General features: G+C 38.2%; 1 protein-coding gene across 1 annotated transcript; it reads left to right on the top strand.

Annotated features, from left to right (window-relative positions):
- Positions 1-9,347: 9,347 nt before the first annotated feature.
- Positions 9,348-15,211, top strand: LOC122657556 (exonuclease V, chloroplastic-like). Its single transcript, XM_043852331.1, has 7 exons — positions 9,348-9,821; positions 10,432-10,536; positions 11,584-11,705; positions 12,192-12,341; positions 12,507-12,660; positions 13,972-14,048; positions 14,665-15,211. The coding sequence occupies exons 1-7, from the start codon at positions 9,450-9,452 to the stop codon at positions 14,876-14,878; spliced, it is 1,194 nt and encodes a 397-aa protein (XP_043708266.1). The 5' UTR covers positions 9,348-9,449; the 3' UTR covers positions 14,879-15,211.
- The last annotated feature ends 234 nt before the right edge of the window (positions 15,212-15,445 follow it).

Here is a 15,445-nt window from a genome sequence, read left to right on the forward strand (position 1 = left end):
TTTTCAAGGACATAGGTGCTCCATCAGGTTAAACCTCGATAAAAGTCCTAGTCCAATACAGTGAGGCCCACTGTTATCTTTTGGCATTTTCATTGGTAATTTTGGTTCAATTTCAATGCCTCGCTTCACTTTGTTGTATTGGGTTCATTTTATTTTCCTTATTTTGTTTTTGTTGCAATTGCTATGCCTCTCGTCTCTCTCTTTTTTCCCTTTAAACAGTGTGTGTGTGTGTGTGTACAGGAGGGCATAATAACCCAGCAGTGACATTTGGACTTTGTTTAGCCCATAAAGTGTTACTAATACGTGCTGTGATGTACATGGTGGCACAATTCTTGGGTGCAATGTGTGGTGTAGGGCTAGTGAAGGCCTTCCAAAAGTCTTACTATGTGCAGTATGGTGGTGGGGCGATCGAGATCGCCGATGGCTACAGCGAAGGTGGGGGTTTTGCAGCTGAATTTATTGATACTTTTGTTTTGTTTGCTACTGATCCCAAGAGATGTGCCGGAGACTCCCATGTCCCTGTAAGTTCATCTTGGTGGGTGGGACAACCAGGTTTTTTTATCGCCACCACAATTGAATTTCTTCCTTCTTCCTCTTTTCTCTTCCTTTATTTTTTAGTCATTCCCTCGCAGTGCACATTCTAATTTGCGCTATTTTGAAGTGAAGCATTTAATCTAATCTTTATGCATTTCTTCCTCATCTTCCCAGGGCCATTTTCTGGAACCAGTTTTCAGTGGTGTCTCGTTGGAGTCTCCTCTCCTTACTATCTCTCTTTGTCTGTTTGTCTCTGTAGTTCATCGTCTTCCGCCGTTCTCAGATTCGTCGATCGGACAACCCATATTTCACAATCCATGACTATGATGATCCCTCCACCACAAGATGTTTAATATGTCTCTGCTTCTCCTTTCTCTTTCTACCTTTCTTTTATAGGAAAAAAAAAAACCCTAATTATCGATATTTTCATTTTGTATTTGCTTTTGTGTTCAATCAGTCTCTCATTAGTTCTCTCGGTATTGTGATTTAATTTCATCGATTTTGTGTTTTAGGGTTTTGTTTCTGATGCAGGGGTTCTGAATTGACTTCAATCCTCAATTGCACCAATTCCATTTCAGCTTCATTCGATATTTAGGGTTTTCATTCAATTGACAGGATTTGGATTTTGCAACAAAGAAGATGATGAGATGTCAGTCCCTCATTTGGATTTTGCAGACAGTCCCCAGCCGACGGAAGATGGATACTTTTAGAATTTTGTGACATAAGTCTCAGTTTTTTCTTTTTCTTTTTTTTTCTGATTAGTTTGTTAGAATATGGGTACGGCTGAGAATCAGCTAATCGAGGATCCTCCATCGTCAAGTCAAGGTTAACGTGGATGATAGAAAATTTTTAGGTTGACCAGCAAGAAGCACTATTATATTTTCTGCAACTTTCGGTGACTAATTATTGCGATTCGAGATATCGAAGCCGATGAATATCTGACGGAGCAAGAGAAGGCCAGACAATTATATTTTACATATTTTTTAGAAACAAACGGTGGAAAAACATGTCAAATTTTACAAACAGAGCCCAAGGGATTAGCTTCCATAAAATTGTACCTCTAGGATTAAAAGCCCAACACAGATTTTTTAGGTGCGCTGCCCTGTCCTGCCTGTGTTGCACAGACACAGGGTCACATGCAATGATCGCCTTACACTTGCTCGGGCAAGGCACTCCGGTAGGGTAGGTCAATGCGCACCGCCTTGTGTCTGCACAGCATGGCAGGACGGGCAGCCCCTGCCATAGAAGATCTAAATCCTATCCACCCGGATGAAGAACCTGGTGAGTGAGCTGTGATCTGAAGATGAGCACCATACATCTTCTCAAAAAAGAAGAACCATTCACATTAGAGAAGATCTTGCAACTAGCATCAACCGCAGGGAGCCAGACATAACTGAAGAGCCGGTAACACATTGCGTTGATCACTGTTCTTGGTTTGATTTCTTATTTGTTTTCTTTATCCTTGTGTTAGCTTACTGGTTCCATATTTTCAAGTATGCCAACAGATTTACTTGTTTTGATCCTTCTTTTTATCTTAAAAATGTTAATCCTTAGTTGGAATGTTAGAGGTCTGAAAAGGAAAATCACCAGACACTCTCCAGGCTGTCATGTTTTCAATTATAATCCTGATGTAATCTTTTTGTACGAAACTAAAATGACAACCCCAACCCTCAAGTCTCTACCTGGTGCTTGTAAATTCTATTCCACTCTTGCCTTTGCTGAAGGATTGGGTTCGAAGGGGTTTAACGATGGACTTTGGGTGTTGGGGAAACCAAACCTATCAACCCAAAGTGTTGAATGCTTCGACATATTCATCTGCATCACCATCACCGATACCCACCAATCCGCAACCTGGTGCCTGATTTGCCTTTACTCTCCACCGAGACCCTCTGAGAGGCTGCTCTTTTGGGCTACACTACAATTCGGGCTTTCTTCTTTAACTATGCCTTTCTCCTAATTGGGGACTTTAATGAACTTCTTGAACCTAAGGACAAATTTAGGGGTAGGGAGGTACTCGTGAATAGTCCTTCCTCTGATGCTCTAGCCCACTTTCTCAACTCCCTCGAGCTCGAGGAAATATGCCCATCTGGTTCGTGGTTCACCTGGTCCAATAAACAAAAACCACCAAAGACCATCCTCGAACACTTGGATAGATGCATTGCCTCCAATGATTGGCTCACAATTTACCCTAATGCTACTCTTAGTACCTTGCCCTCAACGGGCTCCCTCACTCTTAATATTGCACCAGTTTGCAGGTTTTATAGGAAGTTGTTCCATTACCAAGCCGCTTGGACCAAACACCCTAACTTCCTCCCTTTCTTCAATTCAAAATGGGACCCCAACTTGTATCACAACCTACCTACCAAATTGACGGGGATGTCTTCGTTACTCAAACAATGTTAATAACCAAATCTTCAAGAGGATCCTGGCTCTTAAAAATTCTCTTGTCAATTCCATTCAATCCCTGGAATCGGCTATCCCCATTACTGAAACGATAACCCTGCTGGCTGAAGAAGAAGCTGAACTCAATACCTTACTTGAGGCTGAAGAAATTTTTGGATGCAAAAATTGAGACTCTCCTATGTGGCTGATGGGGATCAGAATACCAAATTTACCACTCTGTTGCTAAAGCAAACATCCGATCCAATAACGCAATCTTCCTCCTAACGGACTCCGGTGAAAAAATAACTAATCCACCTTTACTAGCTCATAAATTTGCTGTCCATTTCCAACAAATCTATTCTTAACCTGGATTTTATCTCCTCCCTAGTCAACCCCTTTATCTCCCAAACTCAGGCTCAATACTTTACCTCTACACTCTAAGGTGGAAATCCGAATTGCTGTTTTTAGCATTGGGGCCTTCAAAGCCCTAGGGGCGGATGGATTCCCTGCCTACTTCTATCAATTCCACTAGGATACAATCAAGAATGACATGGTCAAATTGATTCATGACTTCTTTGAATCCCAATACCTCCCCCCAGGCATCAACCACACACTCATTATCCTCATCCCAAAAAAACCCAATGCTTGCTCTGTGGAAGATTTCCAGCCTAACAGCCTTTGCAATGTCTCTTACAAGATCATCGCCAAAATTCTAGCTCTCCGCTTAAAACCACTACTCGACTCCTTCATCTCACCCCATCAATCTGTCTTCGTCAAAGGAAGACTAATTAGCAACAACATCATCATTGCCTATGAAATTTCCAATTACTTGAAAAGGAAAAAGAAAGGAACCACAAGGTACTTCACCCTAAAGCTAGACATGTCCAAGGCTTATGACAGAACTGAATGGGGTCTCATCAGAGTGATCTTTGTTTTCCTCGGGTTTCCAGAACATTAGTGTGACCTCATTTGTAAACTGCTAAGCTGCACCTTCTCATTCAAAATCCAGGGTAGTTGCTTCAATAATTTTGACCCTTTCAGGGGACTTCGACAGGGATGCCCCCTAAGCCCTTATCTTTTTATCACGGTAATGGAATGCTTTTCTAGACTCATTCAAACCTACAGGGAGCTAAATATGTTCAAAGGCATACTAATTGCTAGAGGTGCATCTGAGATCACGCACCTATTCTTTGCTGATGACACTCTATTGTTCTGTCGATCCACTCTTGAAGATATCTCCACCCTCCAATCCATCATTGCACTGTTTGAGGACCTTTCCGGCCAACAAATCAACTTGGCTAAGAGTAGCATGTACTTTAGTAGTAACATCCCCAAAACCCAAAGGACAGCCATTAAAAACCAGCTGGGGATCAGGGACATGGATTTAAATGCAAAATACTTGGGAACACCACTACTCCCAACCAACTTCAAAACCTCGAGTCTCCAGTACATTGTCTCCAAGGGGCACTCTAAACTCACTTGTTGGCGTAGCCATCTACTCTCACAAGCAGGCAGAACCATTCTCATCAAATCAGTTCTCAATTCCATCCCATCCTTTGTGATGTCTTCCTTCCCCTTCCCTCACACAATCTGCAACCAATTGGGCTCAATAAATGTCAAATTTTGGAAAGGAAAAAGCTTGGAACAGAAAAACTTATCCTTGATTTCTTGGAGATCTATTTGCTCACCTAAACAATCGGCTGGTCTAGGCCTCCGTCCATCCAAAATTCATAACAAAGCCTTGTTGATGAAACTGGGGTGGAAACTCATGACTGAATCCGAACCACTTTGGATTCAAACCCTGAAAGCAAAATATTTTCCAAACAATTCCCTCTTGGATTGCCATACCAAAACAAAGAAAAATGCATCCTGGGTATGGAAGGACATCTGTTCCATTTTAAATGACCTGTACCAATTTTGCTGTTGGAAGATTGGTGATGGAAAGCACACCCCTATATGGGGATCCCCTTGGATCTCAACACTACCAAATCATTACATCCCTGGCTCTATCACCCCTCATCCATCTTATCATAGCGTAGCTGATCTTATCATTAACCAAACTTGGAACCAACCACTTATCTACACAATTTTCCCGACACCTATTGCACAGGCTATCACCAACATCCCCCTACCCATCCAACCACACCCAGATTTCCTCATTACTACCCATAATAAATCTGGCAAATTCACCACGAAATCGATAGCTCAATTCCTCAATCACCAAAGCCCAACTGAGCCCGACATCTAGAAAGCAATTTGGAATCTCAAAACACACCCCAAATTCAAACTCTTTGCGTGGCATGTCATTAAAAAAGGAATCCCTACAAAAATGAGAATCCAAAAGTTCTGTAACTCTAATTCTCTTTGCCCACTCTGTAAACTTGCTAATGAAACAGATTGGCACCTGCTTTTCTCTTGTGAATTTTCAAAACGAATTTGGACGGCTGGATCTTTAGGCCTTCGGACAGAATTCCTATGATCAACTGACCTAAAAGATCTTCTTCTTTCCTTCCTTCAGAATACGACATTCACAAAAGAACAAAAAAGTACTATCCTCAATGTGACTTGTATCACAGGCTACTTCCTATGGCAGGCAAGAAACCAAGTGCTTTTCTAAGGAATTCAAGTACATCCCATAAATATCATCAACAACATCAAAAAATGGGAAAGCTAGGGACCTGAATATTCTCAATTATACACTCCCCCACATGAATGACACAAAGATGATGGAAAAAGATGCAATACTTCCAACAATAGATTTTTACTACAGCCTAGCAAATGCCAATGAATGTATTATCATCACGGATGGCAGTCATAATGACAAATTAGGTATCGGGGGCTGGACGGCTGCAATTTTCTCTAACCATTACCTTCTGTCTGCAAAAATGGACTTTGGTTGACAGGTTCAGCACAGGAAGCAGAAGCAAGAGGAATCGAACAAAGAATCCAAAATGCAATTTCACTAGGAAAGATAATAGAAATCTGGACAGATTCAATCAACTTAGTAATGTGGCTCTCTGATCCGACAGACCATCCATGGCCATGGCAGCTTTTTACCCTTTTATTTAATATTAAAACTCTCCTTTTCAAATTTGATGATGTCTGTATCCATAAAAATCCTAGACTTGACATTTCAATTGCACACCAGTTAGCACACACAACACGTACTCATTGTCTACAAGGCAATGTAATTGAGGACATCTCTATTTTCTACTAAATAAATTACTTTCACATAAAAAAAATTAAAAAAATAAAAACCAGGGATCTCCCCTGCCACACCAAAAAGAGATGGAAAATGGTAACAATAATGTTAAGCCATGGACTTTTTTATATAAAATAATAAAATTAAAAAAACAATACAAATCTTTGAATGATTACATACCCTAGAAAAATATAAGGAAAAAGATTTTTTTGGGTAAATATATAAAGGAAAATGAGTAATACTTACAAGGTGGCCATTACAAACTAGGACCCTAGATTTGACACTTGACCAACTCATCACATTTTAAGTTCCCAAGTCCAGAAGCAAGCATAAATTCCTCACCCAGCCCACACGCAAGAACTGGTGTTGACTGTAGAAGAAGACTAACATTACCTCTCATCCCATACGCATGAACCTTTGAAGAGGATTGATATTTCTGGCTTTGTGTTATACCAAGAAGTTATGGAGGCGGGATCCCATTCTCGTACGAGAACTTACAAGAATGCCTCACAGGTGTACAAATGGAATCTACTTCATGTGAAGGGAGGGAGGGAGGGAGGGAGGGAGGGGGGAAGAGAGTTAGTTAACTGAATAGGGTTTCCCATTACCTCATCAATGATGGTCCAAAAAATGGTATCATTCAAAAGGGTTCACATAGTTACAGAAAAAAGAGAAACATAATAACGAAATATGAGAGGGCATACATAATATTAGTTGCGTGGAAAACTTTTTCTTAAAAAAATTGGTAAACGTTTTGTGTTACTATAAAAATTGAGGCCTCTAGGAATTGGATTCAAAATTGACAAACAAAAAAGAGATGGAAACAATAATATTAATAATATAAGACAATAGTTTTTTTTTTTTCCTTGATAAAATAAAAAAGGAATATAGTACAAATAGTTCAATGATTTCATGCCTATGATAATATAAGGAAAAATGTATAATACTTAGAAGGTGGGCAATACAAATTAGGATCCCAAATTTGACATTTGACCAACTCATCACATTTTTTGGGTATGGATTTTTTTATGTGCTCTACCAGAGTTGCATCCTTTTTTTATATTATTATACAGTTTTATTTATTTTTAACACAAAAAAGTAGTAGAAACCTGACCTATAAATGTTGGAAAATGACATTACAATTAAATATATAAATTATTATTGTCATAAGAATCTGTTTTTTTTTTTTTTTTTTTTTCTTTCAAAAGTTACAAAATACCTATTCTGCCATGTGGACACATGATGTGCCCATTCCAACAGTTTGATAGAGAGGATTTGGTCTAGATTAGCTGTGTCTCATGGATTATAATTTAATTCAATCAAATATCCCTTTGTATTGACATGCATGTATATCAATAATATTATGGACTCTCCGAACTCCATGGTTTAGATTAAAAACCATAACAATAGATAATTCAAATTTGTTTTTATAATTTTTAAAAGCATCACGTTCCATTGTTACATGAATAACTATCCAAATAATTTGAACTTGCAATACACAAATGAGATAAAAGACAAGCATTCGACTGCCTAATACATGCCTTTTCACATCTCTCTCCTTTTTTTCTCATTTAATGTGTGGGTCCCTTATATAGAGAGTTCATAACCTACCAAAACCCCCCATTCTTCTCAATGGCATGTATAATGCTTATCCCTCTCCCTAAACAAATACTAATAATGAAAATTTTGTTCTCATCTATAGTATACTATTGAGATCATTTTCACAAAAATATTTTGTTCATTTTTCGCGAAATAACTACAAAGGGATTGCAATTTATATGGGTTGTGCTATAAATTATATGCACCATTTGGTTGCAAAGGAAATTGAAGGAAAGTGTAGTGAAATTTTCAAACCTAATAAAGAAACTATTATAATAAAAAATTTGGTAAACAAATTATTATAATCATTACCCCACATGGTTATGTTACAAACTCCAAATAATTCAATATATAGTTATTAAATTTTATTGTACTTTGCATCTAAATCTCGTAGATTTGATAAGTAAATTAAAATTGGGCAAGAGATTGCTACGTAGTCATGTAACCCCTGCATCATCGTGGGGGCAATAAGAGTGTGCACACACGCATCAGCTTGCATGCATTTTTTATTTCAATGAGGTCTAAATAGTAATTGTGCATGTTTCTGTGTCTAGGCACATGAACCATGCGAACAGGTAGCATTCTTTTTTCTAATAAAATTACACCTATAAAGTAGTGTTGCTAAATATAGTAAGAAATTTAAGTAATTGTACAGATTTTTGTGTCTAGGCGCAGGAACCACGCGACCAGATAGCGTTCTTTTTCTCAATAAAATTACACCAGTAAAGTAGCATGACTAAACAAAGTAAGAAATTTAAGTAGTTTATACAATCATGTCGGGTAATGGTTACAAAAGTATCTTTTTAAGTTTTGAAAATTTTCAATTCCCTTTTTTTCACTTTACATTACAACCACACAGAACCAAGAAAAAAACTTCTCCACGACATCGGAGTGCAATTTCCCCCCTTTACATGATTTTTTTTATTGTTATTATTATTATGGATGAAAGACAATGTCTGGATTGTCGCGTGGCCCTTGCACTAGTGCCCTTGCACCAATGTGGTAGCCAATGAAGGGATGCACAGGGGTGTCGATAAGGGGATTTTTCATTTGTTAGGAGGTGGGGCAGTCATTTTAAGAGGTTGTTTGGTTGCATACTTGCACGCGATCAGACATTCTTTTCCCTAATTATTATAAGGGAAAAAGAACATTAAATCGCTAATCGGTCTCATGGTTTCTGCACCCAAACACAAGACTATGTGAAATTATCGCTCAACCCCTAGTGAATTAAAAAAATCTCATCCAATGAAATGCTCTACACGTGATCTTATTAGCCCCCACACTAGTGTAGGCGCTTCCGGGACCAAACACCGATCTCTTACCCTTATTATACTAAGTGGATCCCATTTGGACGATCCCTTTTTCAAAACAATTATTGGTGTAGTATTCAGAGAGTCGTAGGGAACCTTCTTCCTAAATTCTAATACATTTATAAGGCTATGCCTTCAAATTTAAAATGGTTCACAATCACAGATAAATAGGATCCAACGGACAATGAAATGGTTGATGTTAAAGAGTGGCAACTCGATCGGACGATCCAAATTAAATTACTAAAGGGAACAAAGGCTCCGGCTTACCGCCTAACCCGGCGAGGGAGCAATCTCGATTGAACAAAAACCAAGCAAATGAAATTTCAGAGTCAGAGGCTCAGAGCTCCTTCCTAGGACCGAAGCCAAAGGCTTTGCGTGGCAGGTTTTAACGGTTAGTTTTCTAATAAATCCGTAGCGATCCTATGACAGATTCACCGATCAAATCTCCTCCCGACGACATTCCTGAAATCCCAGTTGAGATCGTGAGCGAAGAAGAGATGGCTCTCATCGAAGCTGCCTTTTCTGCTACTCGTTGCTCTCTTCCCTCCTCTTTCATATCTTCTGCTGCTTCCTCCTCCTCCTCTCATTCTCGATTGTCGCTCGTCTCTTCTGTTTCATCTATTACTTTTCACTCGAAAAGGAGATTGTCAGTCTGTTCGGAGGCTCATACAGTTGGTGACATTGAAGATTCAGGCCGTTTAGGCGCTGCCCAGAAGAAAAGTAAAGTACCCCAGTCGTTATTGGACCGATTTCGGAGAAGAAAAGGACTGGCCATCACCGATCTCACTGCTTCGGTATGAAAATTTTCTCCTTATGTATATTTCTTCTTCTTATTTGATTGTCTTCATTTTATTTTAGTGAGCTTGATCAGAGTGCCTACTCATAGGATGTTAACCATGAAGAAAGATTTTAGTTGTTTGAACTCTGAAAAATATTTTGTAATTTTCAAGCCTCCTGTTGCAATATTTGGGAGTGACCCAAGACGAATAAGGATGTACTTCGATTCTGTTCGTGTGGTGGAACCTCAATTCCTCAAATATGACCTCTTTTTTGTTTAGTTGTAACATCTAATGCTCATATCATATCTTGTCTGACTCAGTTTCCCAAACCCAAGCTTTGAGAGGTCCCATTATTGAAATTGTGTTTTCTGTCCAATACGTTCCCCCTCCCCCTCTCTGTTTTCTATTATTCCCTATAATATGAAATGAACCTTAAAGTACTTGCAACACTTGAATTTGTTACCAGGCCATTTTGATGTCTTATGCTCTTTCAAGTATTGACATCTATACAGACGAAATTCTAGCATTAATTGCTTATTCAAGTCTCTACTTTTTGTTCTTTTAGTTCTATAACTTCAAACTAATCGGAGTTCCATTGTTCTTCATTTCCTATTATTGACACTAGGAGTGGTGTGAAAAGCAAATGGAATTTTCTCTTCTCTATGGGAAACCTAGAAGAACTAAAGCTATGAAAGCTGGCAGTGATCGGCATGCTAAACTGGAAGAAGAGGTAATTTTCAATCTGTAAACCAATTGTTTATCCTCTTATCTTGCTATCTTCATAGCTATTTTAAGATAATCACTCTTTTGTTTTTTGTTTTTTTTTTCTCTTTCTCCGAACTCTAATAATGAGACCATGCTTTAGAAACCTACTATAATTTAGCTCACACTTAGTCATATATCATGTTATTTGTGATCTACAAAATGCTTTTTGTCAAAATTATAATATCATTTTAATTAAGTGAAGTAGAGTCTTATTAAAAATCTAAACAGGGATCAACCATGATTCTACAAAGTAGTACCATACCATGAAGGGCTACAATCACATCTAGAATTTGCTTGTTTGATGTAATTCAATCTTCATTCAGTTGTTTGCTCATTTCCGCATGAGCATTCTTACAAATACTACATAGTGCACTTTGAAATGTTTCTGGAGTATTTGGTACAAGTGTAAAGAGGCACCACTTTCATTCATGAAAAAAAAGACGCACCATTTCTGAATGAGCATTCTTACAAATACTACATAGTGCACTATGAAATGTTTCTGGAGCATTTGTTACATGTGTAAAGAGGCACGACTATCATTCATGAAAAAAAAGTGGCACCATTATTGCATAATTAGTTATTGATCTTATTTGTTCTTAAGTTTTCTTGGTTACTGATACTACTATTCCTTGAGCATGATTTAGTTTTTTCGTAATTCAACATCACCATATTGATCTATCAGCTCATTGGGCCTCCCTAAGTTTTCTTCAATATCGTTTATCCACTTCTGAGATTAACATATGGTCCAATCCATGTCACAAATCCTCAACTTCTTCACTTTCAGCATGGGCAGTAGCATATCATTCAAGTTTCTCTTCTAGGGTTTATGCAGTAAACATAACCCTCAGGAAAAAAAATACCATTTACTAAATGCTTGTTTGTTTGATCTCTACGTTGTGTTGAGAGTGCTTATTTGTTTCAAATCATGCATATCTAGGCCACTGAATTTCCTTTTATGCATATTTATAGCATAGGATTTGTTGTCCTAACACTGTACCTTATTGGACCACAGGTTATCAAAAAAGTAAAAGTTCGAGTAAAAGCGGTTGAAGATGCCTGGGGTCTGAAGCTCATGAATTTTATTGTAGGTTCAAATCAACTATTATTTGAAGGACTAACACGTGAGCTGCCTCTGTAAGTTAGGGTAATTAAGATAATTCTAGTTTCATCCTTTTTATTATCAGTGTGAATTGTTTCTAGTTTTGTGCATCCCCCCCCCCCCTGCCATCAGATTGGTTGAGGTAGTATGGTAGGACATGAAACGGAGGATATAAGATATTGTGTCCCACAAACCTTTGTTTCTAATGGATTCTTAATATAGCATTCCTTTTATTCATGGTTTTTGTGCTATGGTCTAGTGGCTTGGATGTAGTTGCATCCAAATATTTGATTTTGTTATAGATGTGTGTAGGGATGCAGTGCAACTTATTCATATGTCAGACCTATTTTCGAGGGGCAAGCTTATAAGATCTTTAAATTCTCTTTTCTCAGGGAGTTCTTCCTCTATGTTGTTTCCCCCTGTATCTTTTAATAATTCAGTAGGCCTTTGACTTGCACAGCAATTAAATTTTGATAATTCTAGTATCCTTGTTAATGGATTATAATTTTACATTATTTCAGAGTAGGTCTTGTAGATGGTGTCTGGATGGTTGGGGTGATTGATGAAATTAGAATGCCTTTAACAGAAGAAATCAGGACCCCCTCATTGGTGGACACAAAAACTCGTGTTCAAGCTTCACTTCCCTCTGAACCACAGAGAAGAAATGGAAGGTATGTGTATTTTCCATATGTTATGTCAATAAATTGTTTGCTAATCTAGCAGGATAGGTTTCTTGACAGCATTATTTAATGTTGTGATCTATCTGAATTAAAGCTTTTCCCTTTCAGTTTGAGAGTTCATGAATATTCAATTTTTTTGTTCTTTTTGGGTGGCAGACTTCAGTTAATGTGCTACAAGTATTTGTGGGATAATATAGTTGCTGATAGCTTCCCTTCAGACCATTTCTTTGATTTCTTTGGATTGAATCCTCTTCACGTTTTGTCCGAAGATATCATAGAGCACGCTGCTAGCTCAGGTTTCCCTGTGAAGGTAAATGACTTTGCTCCTTGACTGTAGTAATCCATTGATCTATGTTTCTTGTGACACCTTAATACCTTTTCTCATCTATAATTAACCGTTTACTCCATGTATTTTCCCTATTGGCCAATCCATCTCCCCCGTTGTGTTAGTTGGTGAACCCCTTGGAAGGGATATGACTGACATAGTGACATATGAATGGACACCATAATTTCATGATATTTGAACTTCTTTACTGCCAACTTCCTTCAAGAATAGTTCTTACCTATATTTTAGCTGTGGATCAGAAGTTTAAGATATTCAGTTCTATTTGGTCAAATTCTGAGGTTATTCTCCATTTGAATGATGTCCATTGGCTGGATGGTCCTCAGCAACGACTTAGTAGTCATCTCCATGATAAAAGCGGCATTTGAAGATGATAGTGATGATGTATTCATTCTCCAGTATAATTTTGTTAAGTTTATCCCAAGTTACTGAGCAGCTTCTTTCTCCAGTATATTTTTCCTTATTTCTGCTGCTTCAGTTTGAGAGGTGCTCAACCTAAACAAAACTTGGTTTTAACCTATAGTGGGATTACTCCAACTTAACCTGGAAAATCTTCTCCTGTTGCTTTCTACTTCCTCTTCTTGAAGGCTCATTCTTTTGGGTCGGGCAAGGTTGAAGCATATCCGAAACTCAACATGGATTTAACTGGGCATGGGTTGGCCAACCTGAAACTTGGAGAACCAATTAGATTGTCAGTACAGTTCATGAATTATCACCCTAGTCCATATGTAACCCTTCAATCTTCTAAGGGATTACAGTATCTTCATGAGCCCTTAATTGTTCCCCTTATTACTCTGTCTTTTTCATATCTTAGCATAGATCTCCTGTTGACATCAAACTTGATGGTTCGAATGTTTCATTTTGTGTGTGGTCAGCTATGTTCCTGAATCAATGTGCTATAATGTCATGTGTTAAAGGCTTGAGGAGCGAAACAAGATATGTCTAATGGGATATGTATGCGATCTGGAGAGCCTTTTGTTAATGTGGAAAAATGTCCTGTGAGAGAAAGTTGAGAACACTGTGTCAAAATGAAGACATTCTTGACATAAGATTAAAGAAACATTTGGATAGAATAAAATAATCAAGTCTTTAGTGAGTTGTTTGTATCAAAAGATAGGCATTCTGGCTATGGTACACCCAAGAGCTTTCCTACTTATTAAATGTAATGGATCAATACAGAAACAAAAATTTTGGACATGTAGGGTAAAATCCTCTCATAGACATTATTGCTTTCCGGTTTATGATGATATTCTGAGTTTGCTTCATTTACATGTGCAGACCCTTGAAGATCTAGTTACGTGCTTTAGAAATGCGTGTTGCTTGATGCCTTCTGCACACGACCAGCTTCTGTTGAGGTGATTAGAAATCTAAACTTAAAACTTTAGACTATGTTATTAGTTGGACCTCTTCTAGCTGCAAACTAGTCCATGGAAGATGAAAATATTCCTATTTAAGGATAGGAAAGGTTTTAGCTATGTTCCATCTTGAGAAACATTTTATAGAGAGCAGCAATGTTGCGTATGACAGCTGGAGAAGTCACTTCTCTTGTTCCTTCAAAGAATTAGTATTCCAGTAACCATTGTCCATGGGGAAAAATATAGTACAAAACATAGTATGGGGCTTATGTGGTCATGGATATTTTCTACATGGCCACCTCAGGCAGTTGCTTATGAGATGGCTGGATGTGTGGGTATTCATTGGCTGCTGCACCATCTTTCCATTTGGCTGAAAAAGTAGTTTTGTCCCGAGAAGGCTTCTATGCTTTTAATATTCAGTAAGGGTAATTAATTTAGATGATTTGAACTGCCCAATCTATCTCATTCTTTTGAATGCTTGGCCAAAAATTTGTATGGTTATGAAAAGCCTATTGGGTATTTTGTACGAGGCTTTACTGGTCAGAGTCCTCTTCTATTTTCTAAGATCATCTCTCCACATATTTGGGGTCACCTTTCTGCTTCTTGTTTGCTGCAGATATGAACTCCAAGAAGATCATTCATTGCTAGGTGAAGATAAGTTTGCTTATGATTCTGATTGGCTTAAAAGTCAGATCCAGTGCTGTCTTGAGTTCTGGATGGGAAACCGAGAAGCCAGATATGTCCCAACAGAGGAGCGCTGGAAGTGTCGGTATTGCAAGTTTGCTTCTGTTTGTCCAACAAATGCAAGCACCAATAGTATGCCAAGCTAGAATTTAGCAGCGATGTTATACTCCTATCCTAATTCAATCAGCCTACAAGAAGTTGTTGCTGTATGTAGCCACTTTTTGCAGAAGTGACAGAGAGTACGGAACCACCCAAGTTCCCACTGTATTTCACTTGGATTGGCAGACCATTACGTGGGGCACCCCAAGAAATAACAGGATCCTGTACAACTTATTTGTGTGTAGCCATATGCATATAGCATGCCATTGTTGTTGGCAGACCTTCCATGCTCTGTTTAATAATTCTTCTTTTTCTTTTTCTTTGTTTCGGTACCCATTTATAGATTCATTCATTGTTGTAAAATGGATACTTAATTAACTGTACATTTATTTTTCATTCCAATAAATATAAATTTCTGCTGCTCCTTCAAGGAGTTTCCTCTATACTTTGCGCATGTATGATGTTACATAGCTGGACAGTAGATGTAAACTGAGCAGTTGTCCTACAGAATGCTCTCATGACTGTGATTAGGGGCAGTCCAACCGCGAGGGCATTCCTATGGTTTCATTAGTTGTTAAGTGTTGATCAGATGATCAGGATGCACCACTCAATGT

Source organism: Telopea speciosissima, chromosome 1, assembly GCF_018873765.1.
Source record: "Telopea speciosissima isolate NSW1024214 ecotype Mountain lineage chromosome 1, Tspe_v1, whole genome shotgun sequence".
Classification (NCBI taxonomy): domain Eukaryota; kingdom Viridiplantae; phylum Streptophyta; class Magnoliopsida; order Proteales; family Proteaceae; genus Telopea; species Telopea speciosissima.